General features: G+C 46.4%; 1 protein-coding gene across 4 annotated transcripts in view; it reads right to left on the bottom strand.

Annotated features, from left to right (window-relative positions):
* Window positions 1-22,046, bottom strand: part of HEMK1 (HemK methyltransferase family member 1) — a 103,436-nt gene that overhangs the window by 50,915 nt on the left and 30,475 nt on the right. For 2 of the 4 annotated variants that reach the window (XM_067568054.1, XM_067568053.1), the window contains exons 5-11: window positions 20,099-20,260; window positions 17,208-17,272; window positions 11,905-11,954; window positions 7,441-7,546; window positions 5,634-5,729; window positions 2,390-2,503; window positions 864-2,049 (exon numbers count right to left, since the gene is read on the bottom strand). In XM_067568054.1, the coding sequence (XP_067424155.1) occupies window positions 1,950-2,049; window positions 2,390-2,503; window positions 5,634-5,729; window positions 7,441-7,546; window positions 11,905-11,954; window positions 17,208-17,272; window positions 20,099-20,260 (693 nt within the window). In that variant the 3' untranslated portion in view covers window positions 864-1,949. Of the gene's footprint in view, window positions 1-863; window positions 2,050-2,389; window positions 2,504-5,633; window positions 5,730-7,440; window positions 7,547-11,904; window positions 11,955-17,207; window positions 17,273-20,098; window positions 20,261-22,046 lie in introns of those variants that run through there. The other 2 variants (XR_010923669.1, XR_010923670.1) reach the window with 1 other exon arrangement.

Here is a 22,046-nt window from a genome sequence, read left to right as displayed (position 1 = left end):
CATTGGCACATCAGTCAGGTTTGAGGTGCACTCGCAAAGCCGCATGCAAGGCTCCAGAGGGAAAATGAGAATGAAGGAGGGAGCAAGAATGAGAGGCTGTGAAATGCATGCACCAGTTAGTAAAGCCCTATGAATCTGCTGGAGCTTTCTGAATGGCCCACAAATTTGCTGAGGCTTGATGTGGGCAGCATCGACACAGGCCCCACTTAAGTGTCTGGCCAGGCAGTCACAGCCTAGCTGTGGAGGATATCTCAGCAGCATATCCTGGTGTGATCAGAGACCACAGAGGTCACCAGATGGTTATTTCCATCTCACCAGTGTACAGTCGACTTTGACGGTCACACAGCTTTCCTCTGAGATCAGCTCAGACTCCTTGGCTTGGTTATTCCTTCCTCCTGGCCGAAGATGGCCAGGAAAGGAGCTACTGACTGGGAAACAAGAAAGCAACTTGGCTTTAAAACCCCCCATTTCCTATAACAGACTGCTATAGCACTTCTTTCCAGTGAAATCTGCCCATGCTCTTTCAGGCATCTCTACTGCCTGAGTCACTTCACCCAATAAAACAGAATGACAGCTATTCCAACTGCACTGCTTGAGGAGCCAGGAGACCTGGCTTCTATTCCACGCTAAGCCAGTGGTCTGCTGGATGAGCTCAGGCAAGTCACTTCTCCTCCCGGTGACTAGGTTTCCCCACCTGTAAAATGGGAATAATAATTGTGACCTTCTTGGTAAAGCGCTTTAAGATCTATAGGTGAAATAGGCTATATTGGAGATAAGTATTATTATATGAAGGGTTGTGTGGATGAGAGGTTTTGATTCAGGCGCACTGCTATACTTAAAAGCATTTACTCTTTACAAGGCAATTCTGATTTGTGCTGCTTTGAACTCAGGCTCATTTCATCTACAGAATATGCAGCACTAGCTTTATGATGATTTTTTTTTATTTGTTACCAGTAGCATCCACAATGTTCTAGGTGTTATATAAACAGACAGATCAAACTGAGTATCAGTCCTCTTGAGCTGGGGACCTATATTAACAGGACTCTGGAAATAAACCAAGGATGTCAGAAAAAGAGCTACTCTTTCTAAACACAGCCCTCAAGTCTTCAGATACAAGGCTTCCCCTCCCCCCCGCTTCTTGTCGAAAACAAGATTTGCCAAAGAAAGGTGACAATTACCACTAAATCCTACTTTAAACCCATATCACGTCCTCCTCACCAAGCATTCCATTATGGATCCCGCTGTCTGAGCTGTAGAACTCTGCCCATTTGGAATAATGGCTGCACACGTGCTGGTTTGTTACAGAAAAGTCACTCAGGAGGGCAAGTCTGTGCATGCTGGCTTGTTGTTGGAGGGCTGCTTAGAAGCGACAGGTTGCACTCCCTACTTTGCTATGATTGGGTCCACTCAGGAACACTGAGGGCTGCTGGGACAGAACTGAATCTGAAGCATTAGTTCTGGAATCTCCTATCAGACCCTCTAAAAGAATGTGTAGACTTTGAAAGATGTTTAAAAATAAAAAGAAGTCAAAATAGGTCTGATTTTAGACCTACCAACCAACCTTAAGTTCTTTTTCCAGGGCAAGACTTACAGTGTTCATTATGAACTAAAAGTGCCATCTAATGCATGGAGAAGTTTCATTTTTTTTCATATGTATTTGCAGCTTCAACAAAATGAGATGCTTGGAATTGAGATTAATTCCCTCCATGCTAGATTCCCATGTCTATTTGTTGCTCTAGCTGAGTGAGCAAATAAGCTCTGTCTGACCATCTGAGGAAGCTGAAACATCTGCAGACTCGGACACCAGCCCCAGCTCCTTTCTGATGATCCTCCAGATGTAATCCTCCACCAGCAATGGATGCACCAATGACCATCTGCAGAGATCAGAATACTGGGAAATGCAATGGAGGGCCAGGTTAGCATTGCTGTGCAGAATTCCAATAGATGACTCAGCAAGAAACTCCAGGGAAATGCATGCTGGGACAAACAAAGCCATTCTTGCAGCTTCTGTCACCAGCTTTATGCTTTTGGATGTGTAGGAACCTTGGCCTGTTGAGGACAAGAATGAACACAGCATTACGTTTTGTCCGGGAGAATATGAATCCACACCTACCATGTAAAGCCGCAATTTTTCATGAAGGATAATCTCATCAGATCGTGTCAATACTGAGGTGAGTCAGAAATGCTTGGCAGTGGGCCCACTACAGGATAAACTAGAAGGTTGAGGAGTTTGAAGGGTGCGGATGTTTAGGAAGGGATTGCACTAGCCTGTGACTTCTAGTCCCCGAGTTTAACCTCAAGACACAAGGGTGCAGAGGTGACTGTACCTAGCGCTGCATGCACTTGCATATAGTTAGAGGGAACAGTCGGTAGAAGAGAAAACACTTACTTGCCAAAGAAGTCCTTGTGGGTGGCAGAGACAGAGAGGGACAAGTCAGGGCGACTCCGCAGCCAGCTCTCCACCATCTCTAGGTGTCTGGGATCAACTTCTAGAAACACACTTCTGAAAACACGTGTGTGGGGATGTGGAGAGGAAACAAACACATTTTGTTTGACCAGCCTGAAAATATCAGACTCTTTCCTAGGATGGCCCAGGTAGCTCTGTGGAAGTATCCATCTGACCAGCTCCTGTGGTCTGTGAAACTCTGGAACCCAATGACCCAAAAACAACTAACTGCACTTGACTGTCCAGTCACAGTGGTCATGGAGCTAACACATTTAAGATACTAAAGAAACCTTTACTTACAGTGAGTAAAGGCTGAGTTCAGTAGGACTCCTCATAGAGCATAGTACTATTCAACCTGTGTAATTAAAGTTTGGTCACTGAGATGCAGGCCTGGGATTATGGCCCGTGAATCAGTAAACCTGTAATAAAGACAGCACTAGGTATGGCTTCCTGGACAGGCCAGAGATTTAGGGAAATGGCAGGCTACTGGTAAAGGGCAAGCTGTAGGCTATAAACCAGGGGTGGGCAAACTACAGCTCGTGGGCCGCATACAGCCTGTCTGAGCTTTTCATCAGGCCCTCCAGCTCAACCGGTGGTCCGCGGAAAAGTTGCAGAACAAGCTGTGTGGCGTGGCAGTGACAGCCATTCCCCCGCTTTCCAGACCCACCCCTTCCCCCCCTCCCTTCTCCCACCACATGGGCCCAGCAGCGCCCTGGCTGGAGTCACTCCCGGCCCCAAGCAGCACTGCGCAGCAGCCCCTTCCCCCCTGCTCCTCTGTATGCCTTGCCATACAATTTCTATACGTAGATGTGGCCTTCAGGCCAAAACGTTTGCCCACTCCTGCTATAAACTGTAATTGAATGATGGTAGTAACAATTCTCCTCTTGCATAAGTTGGGTGGTGCAAAGTCCCCGTAGGTGATAGTCATAAAAAAAAAATTGTATCTGTAAAGCATTCCCACCAAGCTGCTTGAGGCAACGTACAATAAATGTCTTCATAACTCAGCCTGATAAAATCACTCTCATAAAACAGCAAATCAAAGAACGTATAGCATGGGACCGTACAAAAGAGGGAGGGGAGAAAAGGTCTAGGTAAGAGGAAAGTAGTCTAGGGCAATCAATAGGCGACTGCAGGCCAAATCCAAACCGCCAGATGCTTTTGAACGGACCCCAAAATCTTTTTATTTACTTATCATCATCATCATTTTTAATTATTTTCTCTGGAGTCTGGACCTTGACTGCACCTTGACCAAAAAATTTGGACCTTGACAAAAAATAATTGATTACCCTTGGTCTAGGGATTAGGCTGCTAGCCTGGGATTTGGGAGACTGCAGAAAATGCCCTTCTTTGCCACAGACTCTGTGTAACACTGGGCAAGTTTCTCTGGGACTCAGTTCTCCTTCTGTTCTCTGTACTGTACTCCTTCAGCACTGCCCTGCCTCACTGGCACTTGGATACTATGGTAATGGGGGACATCTAAGCCTTCATCTCTGTCTATTTTAGAAACTAACAGGGAGTGGGTGACAACAGAGGCCACTGCAGTCTGAATGACTGATCCTGGAGCACTAGGATGAGATGGGAGGGCTGGACAGATCTGAGGTTTTGCCAGAGGAACCAGAGAGCCTGAGTCCCCTCTCACTGGACCATCACACCAGGGCAGCTGCATTGAGGGCAATGGCAATAGCTCCTGATGTAAACCAGTGTGAGAAGAGTCTATCTCCAGCCTGCTTGTCTGAATCTCATCACCTGACATGCAGCGTTGGTTTCAGTCCATTTCTGGCTAGACAGGGACCCAACTCAACCTTGCCAGATGCTCCCCCATCAGATGTCTCAGCAGAGAGGGCAAGGACTAGCTGAGCCTGTACTCCATACTTTAACCTTTCATCCCTTGAAGTGGGTGCTGCAGGTTGGGCATGACTCACATAAATGTGGGTGGAGGCTTGCATTGTGGCGACTCATGCTGTTCCACTTCAGTGGATACTTAGGGGACACCCGTTTCTAGAACTAACAACGCAGCAGCTTTCAGCAGCTGTAAATTCACCCCAGGTTCATAGCAGGGACCTTGGAATATAAAGCTTTCCACGTACATGGGTAGTGTCTTTACGGCTGTCACTTAACTATGTGAATTCACCCCAAGGCTTCTGGAACTGATTGCAGCCACTGGCAGTGTCGTAGGCTATAAAATGAACTGCCAAAGAAGAGCCAAACCCCAACCATATGCGCCTCTGAAAATCCCCAAGCCTTCTCACAATGAATGCTGTCTTTACCTTAGCAAAATTAATCACATTCCTGGCCTTGGATCTCATTCCTGGCCTTAAAAGCTCCCTCCCATCAACATCAGCTCCACCTTAAAACACAAAATAAGCACTCCACAGTCTTCAATCCTGCGAAACCCTGAAGAGGATCTTGTCCTTCAATGGTCACATCGAGCTCTAAAAACGAATAGAGCTCCATGTCTGCACCCTGAAGCACAGCGACACTGAATATTCCAGCTCCAACTTCCCACAACAGGAGATTTTCAGTGACTTCTCTTAGGCTGGGAAAAAGTTAGACTTTCACACAAGACATGTAGAATGTCCTGGCTAAGTAAAGGGCTACAGTGCTGCTCTCTAGTATTCCATGAGGGGCATCACACGGTAGTGAATGGAAACAGGGAATATCCTGGTAATTTATCATGGAGAAGATTAATCACTCAAGAAACAACCCCCGAGATGATTTTTCTCCCTCCTGGGATGTTTTACAAAGTATTTACCACAGTCCATAGACAGGGGTGTCCACAGCATTTCTTTCTCCCAGATACCACTCCACTTAGCCTTTTTTTTCTTTTCTGCTCTCCCTTTCCATCTCTTCACCTGCTATTCCCTTCTCTCTGCTTTTCCTCACTTCTATAACTTTTAGGGGCCTTCTTAAATAATGACCACCAAGCAACAATACCAAGCAGCTGGGATCACTTGCATGGCGCATAATCCCCATCTGATTGTGTTAATATCAGTAAATCTTTACTAATGCATGTGGCATTCTTATGTTGAGAGGGAATGGCTTTTTTCCCTTCTTTTCTTATGTGCATTTGACTTCTCCTTGTATCTGCTTATATTTCTGAATATAAACTATGAGTGAGGATAGGCAGAAGGTATGAAAAGTCAAATATAGACAGGCATTATGATTGTGTTACAGTATCAGCACTTACCCATTATCCTTCAGGACACAAGGAGCCAGAGCCAGAATTTTTTTGATCACTCTCATCCCATCATTACCCCCATCCAGGGCATCCAGGTCCTCATAACTGGAGGTTGAACACAAGGGATGAAATCTCTCCGTTACCCACCTTTACATACAGCAGTAAAATGTGTTCATAGTAGTATCTCCCACTGGAAACAAGCACCAGAGGTTTCTCTGTGCACATGAAAGCAATGGCTTGTGGGGCTGTGTCCCAGTGGAAAAGTCACAGTAATTTTGGAATTTGCAAAGAGGGAGCTTTCTAAGATACCTATGGTGACCCAAAGGGTGGCATGTGTCACAGAGGGAGTTATTAGACTGCCACTAGGACTAGGCTGAGAGTGTCTTGGGCAATCATCATCAGGTATTCCTGATCTTCTGTTGACAGCTATAGCACTGCTCCTGCCAACTGTATTTAATAACAAGAGTAATTCTTAGCTCTGGTACTGGTCTTTTCCTCTCAAAGTGCTTTACAAAGATGGATAAATGTTTTATTCCCATTTTACTCCTGGGGAAACTGAGGCAAGGAGTGGTTAAATTACTTGTTTTCGGTGCCACAGCATATTCAGGGTGGAATGTGGACTAGAACCGAGGTCTCCTGACTTGTCATCTGGTGCCCACGGCACTGCCTCCTCAGCCTAAGGGCACTGACCAGAACTGCAACTTGCTTGGCTAGTAAGCGGAATTATTATTATTCAAGGCTTCAGCTGGGCTGCTAGGTGCACTTATGTCATCTCTGCACTTCTCACAGTTGGAAGGGAAAAGTGGGCAGATGAGTAGGTGGCAGAACAACATATCACTTTTTCTTCTGGTTCAAACACTGCCAACAGCCATGTTGAGATGCCCTCTAACCTAACATAGAGCAGTACAATACAGAAGGATCTACCTAGTTCAGAAAAGTTTGAATTTGCACATCATTACTACAGGAAGTTTTCACCTTTCAGAGATGGAGTTTTTTGGGACTGACGTCATGCCAGATGTTGGGCTAAGGAACCAGTTCTAACCCCCAGTTATATCAATACTGTGGGTGTCAGATGTTGGGCTAAGGAACCAGTTCTAAACCCCAGTTATATCAATATTGTGGGATACCAGCGGGCACAGAGGACAGCAAAGCACCCATCACTGGTCCAGCTACTGTACCCCAAAGGGCCTTACTCAGAGCTTTTTCATTAGACAAAAGCCTTGTAACAGATAGTGACTCTCATTATAGCTACCAATGGAAAGCAAATCAGCTCTAAGCTCCTGCCCCTCTGAGCTGCAGCCTGATTACTACAGCTGGTCCATCCAACCCTGGAGGAGTCACTACCCAGGAAACAGTAAGGTAGAATACTATAGTGAATTAGTATGGGAATGCACCAGGCATGCAACACCAGTCCTGCTCTCCCAGAAACAAGGAAAAGTGTTTCCAGCTCACAGACCCTTTCTAAGTCATGCAGTGTTTTCACATGTCTTTTGCCCAATTCCTAATGGTATCAGGTGTTACTCAGAAGTAGGCAAGCTCACCAGGAAACAAATGTGGCAAGAGGGAAACTCTAAACTAGGTCTGAAGAAGAGAGAATACTGAGATCCTCAGTTTGTGCAGGAATTAGAGAGACTGGCTTCCAAATAAGGGTATCATTAGGTGGCTGCCCTTGCGGGACAGCATTCTGCCACTCCCCATCCACGACTGATATTTTCTAATTTGTTGGCACTAGAACCTTGAAACTTTTCTACAGCGAACAGAGAAGAGTGAAATAAAGCATGGGAAAGAGAAAAATAGATAGGTCTTGTCTGACTACCTGAGGATCTCTTCAGCGAGGTGAGTCATGTCTTCATGGAAGACATAAGGTGGGTTACTGACTATAGTGTCCACAGGACCCCAGGGGATTAGCTTCTCCCAGGACCCTACAGTAGAAAATAAATCAAAGCCAAATATCAGCCATAATTATGTACCTTCAAAGCTCATTACCCAAGTAAGATCTTGATAACAGCAACTCTATAGGCACAGGTTTGTCTCTCTCTCTGTGGATAGGATTTAATTTCACATCTTCTTAGACTAACCTGAATTAGTCCACCTCCCCAAGTTAATTTACATTGCCAGCCAGGTAACTGCATTTTGGATAGACATGCCTGTGCTCACCACACCTATGCTAGCATTGCTAAAACAGAAGTGTAGATGTGGCAACATGGGCTTCCATGCAGGTTAGCAATGCAAGTACGTCCCAGGGCCCTGGGCGGGCTTGGACAGCCAATGGCTGAAGCCCAGGCCATTGTGTCTACTCTGATATTTTTAGCAAAGTTAGAGTGGGTCTGTCCACCTGAGCTGTAATCACACCTCCGGCTGCTGTGTAGACATACCCAACGAGTAAGATAACCCAAAGCTAAGCACAAGGAAAAACCCAATCTTTCACACAAACAATGTGCTGAAACAAAATATTTTGATGTAGAGGAGGATACCGAATCCATCTGGATCTAGAAGAAAATTTTAGGCTGCACAGAATTAGTACAGTTTTAATTTGGACAGGACACCAGGGTGAACACCCCAATCCTTCTTAAAGTGCTATGGGATCGCCAAGGGGCACAAACAGTAAGCACCTTGGTTACCTGTGTATGTATCAGACACCACCTCCCATGGTACAATGCTTCCTACCTTCCCTGTGAGGCCAGTTTCAAGGAGAAAAGCATCACATATTGACTCATGAACCCCACTTCCTGCAGCACCCTGGTTTTCCTTACATGTCTCCCAACCATGCAGTGCCTAGGCCCAGCCCAGTTTAGTTTAATAAATCTGATGAAGCCACAGCCTCAGACGAAATGGGGGAGGGGAAGAAAAGGGAAGGAGTTGGGAGCTAGAGAAGATGCTTGTGGGGCAAGGGGTGGAAAAGGAAGGGCACTGAGCTGGAAAGGAGGGAAAGAGATGCACAGAGACAGATTTTCCCTTGGGGGGCAAAAAATCAAATTTGTTTTTCAAAGCTGGAGCAAGTTCTTGGAACCTTTCCTTGCATATCCCTGTACAGAGACAGTGCATCTGACATAGAGCCACATTTTGAGAAAAGGAGGCTCAAAGTCCACACACAGCCACGTGCACTTATCTCTGCACATGCAGTTACCACAACTGCATGCACAATGAATGCTACTGCACACACAAACAGGCTTGCCCATCTCCAGCAAAGGTATCTGCAAACATAAGTACACAGTTGTGCACACATTCTCCTCTGTACACTAGTGCCTCTTTGGCCATGAGAACTTTGAAGATACAAGCATGCAGTGAAGAGACTGACTCTCAGTTTTCACAGTATATTTCCTCTGCTACTGCAATACTGTACAGACATACCTGATATTTCACAGCCATGTAAGGATCTATCCTGTCTCATGGGCACAATGTGTTACCAGCTTACAGTCAGCCACATGCACATAACGTGAGGTGAGATCTAAGTGTAGCAACAATCAGAAACATACACATGCCAGAGCTGTCTCTTGAGTTCCCATCAGCCAGGATTAGGGTGATTAGCAACAAAGGTGATGTCGTGGTGGGCATCTGCTATAGACCACCAGACAAGGACGATGAGGTAGACAAAGCTTTCTTCAGACAACTAACGGAAGTTTTCAGATCACCGGCCCTGGTTCTCGTGGGGGACTTCAAATCACCCTGACATCTGCTGGGAAAGTAATACAGGAGGTTTTTGGAGTGTGTTGGGGACAATTTTTTGGTGCAAATGCTGGAAGAACCAACTAGGGGCTGTGCTCCTCTTGCTGCTCACAAACAAGGAAGAATTGGTAAGGGAAGTAGAAGTGGACAGCAACCTGGGAAGCAGTGCCCATGAGATGGTTGAGATCAGGATCCAGACAAAAGGAAAAAAGGAGAGCAACACAATACAGACCTGGACTTGGGAAAAGCAGATTTTGACTCACTCAGGGAACTGATGGCAGGATCCCTTAGGAGGAAATTTGAGGGGGAAATGAGTCCAGGAGAGCTGGCTGTATTTTAAAGAAACCTTATTGAGGGCACAGGAACAAACCATCCCTATGTGCAGAAAGAATAGCAAATATGGCAGGCAACCAGTGTGGCTTAAAGAAATCTTCAGTGAGCTTAAACACTAAAAGGAAGCTTACAAGAAGTGGAAGCTTGGACAGATGACTAGAGAGGAGTATAAAAATATTGCTTGAGTCCGCAGGGGTGAAATCAGGAAGGCCAAAGGAGTTGCAACTAGCAAGGGATGTGAAGGGTAACAAGAAGGGTTTCTACAGGTATGTTAGCAACAAGAAGGTGGTCAGAGAAGTCTGGGCCACTTACTGAATGGGGGAGGCAACCTAGGGACAGATGATGTGGAAAAGGCTGAAGTACTCAATGCTTTTTTTGCCTCTCTCTTCACAGAGAAGCTCAGCTCCCAGACTACTGCACTGGGCAACACAGAATGGGGAGAAGGTGAGCAGTCCTCAGTGGTGAAAGAACAGGTTCAAGACTATTTTGAAAAGCTGAACATACACAAGTCGATGGGGCCGGATGCAATGCATCTTAAGATGCAGAGGGGGTTGACTGATATGACTGCCAAGCCATTGGCCATTATCTTTTAAAATCATGGCAATCGTGGGAGGTTCCAGACGATTGGAAAAAGGCAAATAGTGCCCATCTTTAAAAAAAGGGGAAGAAGGAGGATCCACGGAACTAACAACGAGTTAACCTCACTTCAATCCCCAGAAAAATCATGGAGCAGGTCCTCAAGGAATCCATTTTGAAGCACTTGGAAGAGAGGAAGGTGATCAGGAACAGTCAGCATGGATTCACCAAGGACAAGTCATGCCTGACCAACCTGATTACCTTCTATGAAGAGGTGACTGGCTCTGTGGATGTAGGAAAAGCGGCGGACATGATATACCTTGGCTTTAGCAAAGCTTTTGATACAGCTTCCCACAGTATTCTTGACAGCAAGTTAAAGAAGCATGGGTTGGATTAGGATAGAAAGCTGGCTAGATCATGGGGCTCAACGAGTAGTGAACAATGGCTCGATGTCTAGTCGGCAGCCGGTATCAAGCGGAATGCCCCAGGGGTTGGTCCTGGGGCCGGTTTTGATCAACATCTTCATTGATGATGGGGTGGATTGCACCTTCAGCAAGTTCACGGATGACACCAAGCTGGGGGAGAGTGGTAGATATGCTGGGGGGTAGGGATAGGATACAGAGTGACCTAGACAAATGGATGGATTGGGCTAAAAGAAATCTGACGAGGTTCAACAAGAACAAGTGCAAAGTCCTGAAAAATCCCATGCACTGCTACAGACTGGGGAACAACTGGATAAGCAGCAATTATGCAGAATAGGACCTGGGGTTACAGTGACCAGGAAGCTGGATATGAGTCAATAGTGTGCCCTTACTGCCAAGAAGGCTAACAGCATATTGGGCTGCATTAGTAGAATCATTGCCAGGAGATCCAGGGAAGTGATTATTCCCCTCCATTCGGCACTGGTGAGGCCACATCTGGAATAGTGTGTCCAGTTTTGGGCCCCACCCCACAGAATATGGATATGTATATGGATATGTTGCCTCCTATATATGTTGCCAATATTTGCTGTATTATTTCTACCAACTGCATCTGAGGAAGTGGCTGAAGCCCACGAAAGCTTATGCCTACTGAAATTAAATTTGTTAGTCTTTAAAGTGCTACAGAACTCTCGTTGTGTTTACACTACAGAAAGGATGTGGACAAATTGGAGAGTCCAGTGGAGGGCAACGAAAATGATGAGGAGACTGGGGCACATGACTTACGAGGAGAGGCTGAGGAAACTGAGCTTATTTAGTCTGCAGAAGAGAAGAGTGAGGGGGGATTTGATAGCAGCCTTCAACTACCTGAAAGAGGGTTCCAAAAAGGATGGAACTAGGCTGTTCTCAGTTGTGGCAGATGACTGAAAAAGGAGCAATGGTCTCAAGTTGCAGTGCGGGAGGTCTAGGTTGGATATTAGGAAAAAGTTTTTCACTAGGAGGGTGGTGAAGCACTGGAATGGGTTACCTAGGGAGGTGGTGGAATCTCCATCCTTAGAGCTTTTAAGGCCTGGCTTGACAAAGCCCTGGCTGGGATGATTTAGTTGGGGTTGGTCCTGTTTTGAACAGGGGTTGAACTAGATGTCCTTGTGAGGTCCCGTCCATCCATAATCTTCTATGATTAGGTCATTCTTGCCCCCGTTGCCTCTTATTTTCATACCCACCTCCTCTCAATAAAATAAATGGGGAAAACCATCAGGGGAGATAGAAATATGAAAGGAAATTACCAGAGGAGACATCGTAGTGGAGAATTCTTATCCTGTCCTGTAGCTGCAACCTACAACCCCAAGAACAGAGACAGGTGAGAGTAAGAGACATGTATGGATACAAGCAACACTACACTCAGGTCATTCAATGGCACATTATTAATACAAGATATCACACCCATCTATGCAACCCCAATCACCATCTGCAGCAGGATTACCAATTAGCACAACATCTGAAGGAAGCCATGGCTCTGCTTTTTGCTTGCAGAGCAACCAGGTGCGAGTATTCAGAGCAGAGCACAACCTGTGCAGCCACAAAGATCTGTGTACAGCCCCACTGCGCACCTCAAAATCTTCCCACACCTTTGTGCGTGCCTTTTTGTGACAAAGTGGGATTTTTTTTTGGATAATATTTGTATGACACCTATGTGTACCTTGGTTTCTCCATATGTTGCACTGTTACCCAGTAGAGGGAAAAGGACTGTTTGCTCTCAGAGAGATAGGACAGGCTGGGAAACACAAGTATGGGGGTCTCCTATCTGTCTGAGCGGTTCATTAAAAAGGACTGGCCAAGGACTGACCCCATATCAGTGAAAAATGTGAGAAGACAATGGAAAACCCAGTCACCAGACACTGACACCTAGCAACCAACAACCTAGAGGGAGATGGATTTCCCCACTTCTCAACAGGGAAGCTGAGCAGAGACCCCAACTTGAGAACCAAGGACTGGGAAAGTGTGAGGTGAGGGATAAGAGCTGGCTGCTGAAGGAATCAGGGCTCTCACCTGGGAACTGACCAAGGAGGTCAGACACAGAGAGGCAGACAGAGCCTGAACATCGGGTTCACTCCAACATGGCCAGGGTCTGGGAAATCAGACTGGACTATACTTAAACCTGCAATTTTCTATGCTAACCTAAGGACTTCCTGTGCTGTGTTCCAGCTGACTGACAAACCCTACTGTTAAGACAACGCTGCCTGAGTGTCACTGCAAATACTTGGTTAGGTGCATTAATCCCTGCAGAGCATACATCTCTACCAGGAACGTACCTCAATTCAACTCACTGAACAAAGCTCATGGTGTGAAGCAGGAGTGCTAATGCCCCAGAGGTTCAGTCTTGGGAGCAGATAAGGCATGTGAAAACAAAAGCATCACAAGGCAGCTGATTCATCATGCAGGACACACACCAAGAGGGTGGGACCTCTTTAGGGTTAGGTCCATTATGGAGCAATGCAATAGAAAGAGGCTTTAGGGTTCCTGGGTTAGAATACCCTTACAAGGGTTCTCTCTCTACCCCGGCACCTCTATGGGCACTGAAGAGACACAGCTATATCAGTGCCTCTCAGCTTCAGCTATACCTCACTGAACACTCTGCACTACTAAGATTCCCTAAGGAAACAGGAAATGTGGACTCTTCCCTCTTGCCAGTGAAGAACGGGAGAGTGAACACATGGCACCGGGGAAGGAAGGCACGGGTGACTTTCTGACACATTTTTGATCCCTCTGAGCCTGGAGGCAGCCAAAGGACAGACCACCCCCTTAGCTGCATGCAAGTTAGACCAACCTTGGGGCTGCCAGGGGATATACAGAGCATTATGCTCCAGTCCCAGCCCCTCATAATCCTGACATGCCCACTTCAAACCTGCTCCATAACGGTTTCTCATGCCAGGGTTCAGGTGCAGATTCTTCTTAACTAGGGGATCCCTCAGCTGTGGCCCTCACAACCACTGTAAATCCTAAATCCCCTCTGCCTCACTGGGGTGGAGCAAGGGGGTCTAGGTGCAGGAAAGCCATGATTAAGTTAGCCTGCTATTTTGGCAGTAATCCTATTTCACAGAAGCGGCCATCAAGGCAGAGAGCAGTGAAGTGACAAGCTGAAGGCCGCAGAGCAGGGCCAGGTCTACTCTACAGACTTGTTCCGGCACAGCTCTGTCTGCCAGGGGTTGAGGAGGTGTGACCCCTGACTGACAGAGCTGTGCCAGCTGTTGAGGCAGTTATATCAGAAAAACTGCAATTTTACCAGTCTAGTTTATTTTGTTTGGGGGATGGGGTGGTAGCCCTGGAAAATAAGCAACACCAGCAAAAGCACAGCTTTGACAGGTTAAACTGCCTCCACACCAAGAGCGCTTTGGAGGTATAGTGTATTGATACGGCTATCCCCAGCAAAGCGCTCCCAGTGTAGACATGGCCTGAAAGAGTGGCAGTAAGGAATAGAACCCAGCAGTCCTGACTCACCCTGGCTGTGTGCCTTAATCACAAAACCATCTCTCTCTTCTAAACACCAGATGGTCACTTCTCTGAAAAGTCACAGGATTTCTCAGGATTTGCTGGCGGAATGGGACCCAGGCAAGTGGTTACTTGCAGACCAGTATGTTCCTGAGAGCTTTCTGTGATGATTCCAAAGACGCTCCCCACTCCCCCACACTCTATTATACAATGAATTAGAGGCAGTTTTTCAAATACACATTCTCTCTCCATGCAAAATAACTCATGGTAGCAGACTAAAACCCAGCCAAAGGAGTAAAGCATCCAGGATTTTCCTTCCCAACTTTTCTACCCAATGTATTTGGGAAATGTAAGAGGTAACACGCTCCACACTGTGAGAAAGAATCCTGTTCCACTCCTAGACCCCAGCTTGCGCTCCCTAGGGGAGCAAGGACAGGGGTGCTGTAAAACAAGCACACGAGGGCCCTGGGGCAGGAGGGAGTGTAACATGTCTATTTCAAGCACACCCCTCTGGGTGATGTGGGAGTGACATGATTAGCTCAGAACAATTCTCATCATTTAGGCAAGGTAGCTGTGACATGGGGCTTTAAAAGGAAGGTGAGCACAACAGTGGATTTGATCAGACAATAACATGGCTTCTTTCAAAACAATGGCAGGTTTGCAGACCTAGACAAGATCACAAGTTTGTCACAGACAGTGTATGCTGAAAACATGATATTGTTTGGCTCCTTGTTTATCTCCCTCAGCAAATCGTGATCAAATTAGTACAGTTAACAAGCGAGGAGATGAGTTTTCTCACTGTCAGAGCTACAACCTCAGCCAGGGAGGTGAAAATCTAGCCATCATTCTTCCTATTACATCATCAATCCATTCTAAGAGAATCTGCAACGAGGGCAGAGGTTGATTCCACTCTATATCATTTATCCTCTCTCCCACCAGAACAGTATTTGGAAATGCTGGTTGTGAGAGTGAAAAAACAAAGCAGGGAATGCAGTGGACATGGTGGGACAGATTCTGTCCTGTGCTCTAGCCCTTATACTCACTCCATCAGCACATAAGGGCCAAAACTGTATTGCAAGGAGCTGAGGTAGAATTCTCCAAAGCATAGGGCCACTTAAGCAGCCCTGTGCTGCACCCCCTTCCCTTTTGTAAGCCTCTGTGCAAAGGCTGTGTAGAGGCAGGACTGCGCAAGGGGGAGGGGAGGAAGGAGCATGTAGAGGGAATAAACTAGAATTGCCACCGTGCACGCCGCTATGAAGTTTCTGGGCTGTCCAGACTGTGGAACAGCCCTCAGGGAACTCTCAGGAAGCTGCTGTAAATTAGAGCACCTTTGAAGTTGCTCTAATCTACGCCAGGGGCCATTTCAGCCCTTGGAGCAGCCCAGAATCCTGGGGATGTAAGGGCACAATCAAGCCACCTTTGCTCCTCCCCCCCTGCACTGTACTTCCTGCAGATGCAGCACAGAATAGGCCCCAGTATTCTCAGACATGTCAGGAAGTCAGATTCTGGTGTCAGTTACAATCCACATTAACTCATGTGGAGTCACTCTGGATTTCCACTAGTGTAACGGAGAGCAGAGTCGGCACAGAGAGCATATATGGTAAACGAGAAGGTGTCATTCTGACACCAGCACCATCCTGACTGCAATTTCACTGTCAACTGACAGCTGTAGGAGAGTGCATTCTGGCATTAGACTACTGCAGAGGTGATTCTGAAGCCCTTAAACCGAGCCACAGCGCAGGTGGCTGCTGTGAACTGTAGCGCGTTTCGTTACAACTCAGTTCTAGCTATAACCCAGACAGGAAGAAGGATGCTGTGGGACACCACACCAGCACACGAAGAAGTCAAGGTGCTGCCTGAGGGGTGAGATAAAACCTAGAGGTAAGAAAATAAGCAAAGCCCTGTCTGAACAGGAAGGCAGTATGGTGTAGTGAGTCTAAGGGAGCCAGGCGCTCTGGGTTCTATTACTGGCTCTGTCACTGACTCACTTTGTGACATGATGTGACCAAGTGGGAATTTTCTGTAATATTTTTATTATTCTTTTGCATGTCTCAGTTTCCCCTGTACTTTGCATTGCTAGCCAGTGGTCGCAAACAGGGTTAAAATGTGGCTCTTGGTGCAAGGCAGGAGACAGGAGCTACTGTTTCACTTCACTGGCTGAGGTGGAATGAACAGATAGTTAGAGAACTGGCTGAAACTGACCCAGTATCAATGGAGGTTCCAGAAAGACAAGGGGAGCCCCACCAACTGAATGCCAACAAGGCGGGGGAGGGAGGAAGGAAGTGGGGGAGAGCAGGACACAGGCCAGAGACCCCCCCTTTCCCATGAGGTGGCTGCCGCCGACGGGAGGGGACTGGGGGAGAATGGGACACGGGCCCGCAGACACCCCCCAATGTAAATATGGACCCAGGCTCCGGAGACCCAGGATACACCACTGTCTGGCTTGGCTAGACTTGCTGCAGGGAACCATGGAGGGAGACAGGCTTGCCGGTGCCTAAAGGCCCAATTTTGGAGCCTGGGAGGCCACAGCCCTGACCTGTGGAATTGTCTGTGTCCTTGGGGCCCAGCACACTAAAATGGTCACTCCCAAGGCACCAGTAATAGGCTGTGGCATGGACCAGACCTTGTGAATCTGGGACACGTTCACTAGGTCACTTATCCACTCTGTGGCTCAGTTTCCCCATTCACAAGGCAGGGATAAGGCACCCGATCCAAATTATTTGGGCTCTTTGGAAGAAAGGTGCGACATAAGTACAAAATATCACTATTATTCCATTTCCTTTCCAGCTGATGGCCTGGCAAAGGGGATTCACAAGCCAGAGAAATTTTTTTAAAACCAAAGTAAAAATTCAGGAAAAATTTGTGTAAAAAAATCCCTGATTTACTTTAGATTTTCCAGAGCTTCAAAGCATTTAATACTCACTGGCACATGAAGGCAATGAACATGATATCCAGTTCAGGACTGAGATATTCAGCATATTTGAGAATCATAAGCCGGGACTTCAGTGACTTTTCATTTGTCTCAGGGGGATCAGTGCGAGGGGTCCTCGGAACCACCAGGCACCCAAAGATAAAAAATGAGCAGTGCATGTGCTCCTACCTCTGAGCGTTCTCTCTGGTGAGATTCACAGAAGCTTCCTTTTTATCCACGGCTATCACCTGGCTCTGGGACACAAGGAAGAAAAACATGTTATGTCACCAAGATTACTGGTGTCGGCTGATGACTGGACATACAGACTGTGGCAAAAGGGGGCAAACAAGATAGATGATGCCAATGTAACATTTTGGAAAGGGTCCCTCTGTCTTTCTAACACCAAAATCAGAAATAGCCCCTAAAGAATCCATTTTAGGATTTACCTGGAAGTAGGACACTTTGGGGTTGTAGAGTCACTTGGAACTTGGCCATCAGCATGACTGAATATGTTCATTACAGTTGCTAGCATTTTACCTTAATAAAAAGTCTTAGGGCCAGACTTTTTGCTGCTATGAATCAGCTGGAATGAGAGGAGCTACACTGATTTGCATCAGCTAACGATCAAGTCCTAAGTATATCTGTGACACTGGCAGACCAGGTGCCAGCTCATGCCAAGGCCCCAAAGCCACACTGAACACTGACAAATGTATACCTGGAAGCCAGTCTGGCTCACCTGTGTTAACATTTTTAAATAGATGTTAAGTTTATATAAATGTCTAGAGTTTGGACTTATTGAAACACTTGTGAGTTGCTGCATGCATTAATCTCACTTATAACAACTGTATCCCATGGTACAAGATAATAGTTAAGTGTTTGCTTTGTAACTATAAAAGTATTTGCTGTGAAATCGGAAACCTCCAGAGTCAGGGAGAAGCATTACCAAGTGTGATACACTATTTTACCACAAGAGATGTCATCTCCCGCCCAACAAAAGAAGGCCTGTAGACACCAGATGAACCACTGCGGAACATCAGCAAACAAAAGACTTTGCTGATTGCTTCCTCCACATCCATGAAGAGGGGACATGCACAAACCTTCATCCCATCACAATTTGAACTCTGGGGAAGGAAATAAAAATCCCTGACCAGAAGGGCCTGTGTCCCTATGCTGTTTGAACTTCAGGGAGAAGGCAAGACTTCCAAGCATAAGCAAGGGATCCCCAGCGTTTACCTTGGGCTAGCCCACAATAAAGGACAAAGAGCTTGCACATTACAGCAGCTTCTATTGCCTTTTGAAACCTAAGATTATAATTCATTTGTGTGTGTGTATGTATGTGTGTATGTTTACCTGCTTTAACTTCGTAAATAACTCCGATTTCTTTTACCTAGTTAATAAATCTTTAGTTAGTTAATCACAGATTGCCTACAAGCATTGTCTTTGGGGAGAGATCTAAAGTACAACTGACCTGGGGCAAGCGACTGGTCCTTTGGGACTGGGAGTAACTTGAATACTGTTGTGATTTTTGGTGTAAGGGACCATCCCTCACAAAAGCAGGCTTGCCTGGGTGGCAAGATAGACTAGAGTGCCCAAGAGGACTGTCTGTGACTCCATAAGACAAGACTGTTATAGTGCTTGAGGAGGTCACACTTGATATTCGGTTGGTGAAATCTAATATACAACACACAACCAGTTTGGGGTTTGTGCCCCAGTTTGTAAGGCTGCCCTGAAGCTGACACCCTTGCTTATGAGCCACTCGAGACAGTTTGACAGCATCAGCTGGTAACCTGGGACACAGTAGCCAAGCAGAATAGAGAGCAAAGGGTAGACAGAAGTCCAGGGGAGACTGAATCCATGCCCTAACGAATCCACCACGGCTTTAAAAGGAGACACAGTGTTTGCTGGGATAGGTGACCTGGGGTTCGCAGTCCATTATGCAGAGCTCGAGCCTAGTGGAAACCATAAATGAAAAATTGCTAATTCTTTACCTCACTGCAGCATTAGGGCTATAACTTTGTCTATTCACTCAAGGCTCATGTATGTTGACCACCTGGGGAAAGGCTGATGTCACATACAAGGACAGACTGACGCATTCGTTTATGTCTAATAGGCGAGGAGAGCAGTCTGGTGCTTGAGTAGGGAAACCAAGAAATTTATAACTTGGCATAGTGGAAACTACGCATCAGCCCAACAGGTCACTAGGTGAAGGGACATGTGCAACAGGCACAACCCTCCAGAGACCTTACATACCAACCCTTAATACTTCCTCTCAGTGGGCCGTGACAGTTTTAGTAAGGCATGCAACAACTCATCTGCATGCTTTAGGTAGTCCAAAATGGCGTCATCCATGCAGCACGACCTCACAAATACTGTATGTTCCAAGGTGAAGCTGGGTGGAAGACACCATTTTGTTCTACCAAAGGACGTCCTCCCTGGGAGCCAGACGGAGTTGTTCAGTGGGCTGGGTGCACTAGCTGGACAACACACAACCAGTTGGCATGCAAAACATGCCTTGCATACACAGATGGCATGCCACTGATTCTTCTCCTTCAAGGGTGATCAGCCATGGTGAGTCTGAGGGATGAACTGATCTCCAGATCTTAGGTAAGGGAAGGAATTTTCTCCCCAGGGCATGTGGGCAGGGACCCTGGGTTATTGTCCCCTCCTGGAGCACTGAGCAGGGATTTTCCATTGCGATCTGGGGTGGATATCCCACATGACTGATAACCTGAAACTGAAGGGGACTTTAGTCATTTATGGACCCCAGTTATTCCTGTGCCTCTCTTTCCTCCTTTGCTGGGGAGGGGTTATGTTACTGGGGAAGGGACAGGCACCAAAACCGGTAGTTAGTAGTGGTTAGGCCGCTGGTGAACTGTGACTGCTGCTCATTACATTGATCACAAATGCCTCATTCTTTCCTTGTGCTCTTTTGTCTGTCTGTATCTACCTGTTGACTTGTCTTTATGCCTAGATTGTCAGCTCTTTGGGGCAGGGACCAGCTTTTTGTTACATGTTAGTACAACAACTAGATCAATGGGAATCAGTGCTACCATAATACAAATGATGAAAAGCTCACTCACCTCAGGCAGTTTGCTCAGTAAACTCAGTGCAATGGCTCCAGAGCCACAGCCTATCTCCAGGATCACAGGATGAGGGACAGCAGTGGGGCACTGGTGACCTGCATTAACCAGAGGGCTCATGCTTCTCCGGGATTCTTCTTGCAGAACTAAGGAGACCAGATCCTAGCAGAAAATAGAGAGAGCTATTTCTGGTGATGATTCAAACTAACACCCTAAAGCTGGGAAAGGGAGGGTGAAAGAACTCCATTTTTCACCTCTGTAAACAAATCAAATGCATATCTGTATTGTAAAAAAAATAACCAACATGTGCAGCATCTCAGTCTGACTGAGATCCCAGATACAACTTCAGCTCCACAGAGTGCTTGGATTGAAACCAGATCTGCAGGTTTCCCACAGCTCTTTTGCGACCTTTTAGGAAATCTGAAAAGAATAAGCAGATGGAATACATCCCTCCCCACCCCACACACACACCTTTCATTTGCCACAACCATTATCCTTTATCTCTGAAAGCCTCACTACTTGAGAGTCTTAGCCTTGCGATTTCTGAAACTCTACTCACTGTTTTAAATAGTCTGGTGGCAAGCCTGCAACATCTAAAGCACTAAAACCAACCAGCAGATGGACAAGAACTACAGTAACTGGCCCAAGCAAGTAGGCTAACTGCACTGGCTTGCAATGTGCAACTACACACGATGCTTTATTATTGTAAGGTCACTCAGGAATGGCTTGCTGCTAGCATGGATTTTTATTTTATTTTGACAAGTCAACACTGAGACCTTTATTGTGAATTGCAAATAAAAATCCATAACAAGGAATTACATGGATTTTGCCAACGGGTATACAGCAGAAAAATAGTCCAGCGTAAATTACAGCCTTCCCATTCTTACTGGCAACATTCTATATCAATACATGAAGTAATAATGCGTGACTGGTAGGAAGGTCAGATTCCTTTATGTGAAACACTAGATTTTTCTAGAGGAGCCAGCATTGAGCTGCCTGCAGAGAAAACCCTATTTGCATGCATATCCCAGCATTTTCCCACACCCTGCTTTGGAAATCAGGTCTGAAGTGGGTTAGAGAGCACAGAAGGCCTCAGGCAAAACTGCTTGGTTCATCTACCTCTGCTGGTTACTCCACATCACAGACCTGTTTGTGGCATCACAGCTAAAGCTGGTGTGGAAACAGTTAAGATGTTGCAAAGAGGTGAAGAAATAAGCAGCTAGGGCAGAGGAGCCCATAAGAAACCAAGATTCTATTTCAATGAAGATATCCCTAACAATAAAAGATGAGCAGGTGAAATATCTGGGAGAGGTCAGCTGCCTTCCTAGGAAACCTCCAGAAACATTTTCATACAAGGCATGAGCTTCTCTTCAACCCATAAAAGAAAAAATCCACACACACACTGTCTCCAAGTGAGAACTGGAACTTGCAGCTGATGAGCAGCCTGGCTTGTTTCAATGTTACCCTGACCTGGACTTGGCTCTGCAAAAGGCAGTTTGACTGGCCCATTTTTAAAGGGAGCTCTTTGTCCATGGATTCCTCCTGCAGCAGGGCCAGAGCGCATGCAGGTGAACTCAGGACTCCGTGTACGGTGGTGTAGTGTGCCTCTGGACAGAGCTATACCACAAAGTGCTGTTGGCATAGCTACGTCGCTCACCAGCGTGAAAAAACTGCCCCTACCAACCGACAGAGCTATGTTGGAAAACCCCCCAGCGTAGATTAAACTGGACTGACTACTTAGCTCCTGTCAGCATAGCTAACGTCATTCAGGGAGGTGATGTAAATATACGGCCAGAAAAACTCTTCCTGTTGGCATAAGTTGCACCTACATTAGGGGACTCTGCCGATATACCTATTTCAGCAAAGCATTTATTGTGTAGACAAGACCCCTCTCACAGGGTTGCCACCTTTGGAATTGCTGGTAGCCAGATCCCTGAGGACTCACACC

This window comes from Emydura macquarii, unplaced genomic scaffold (assembly GCF_026122565.2).
Source record: "Emydura macquarii macquarii isolate MOO-44397 ecotype Brisbane River unplaced genomic scaffold, CSIRO-AGI_Emac_v2 contig_2846, whole genome shotgun sequence".
Lineage (NCBI taxonomy): Eukaryota > Metazoa > Chordata > Testudines > Chelidae > Emydura > Emydura macquarii.
This window is presented reverse-complemented; position numbering and strand designations above follow the sequence as displayed.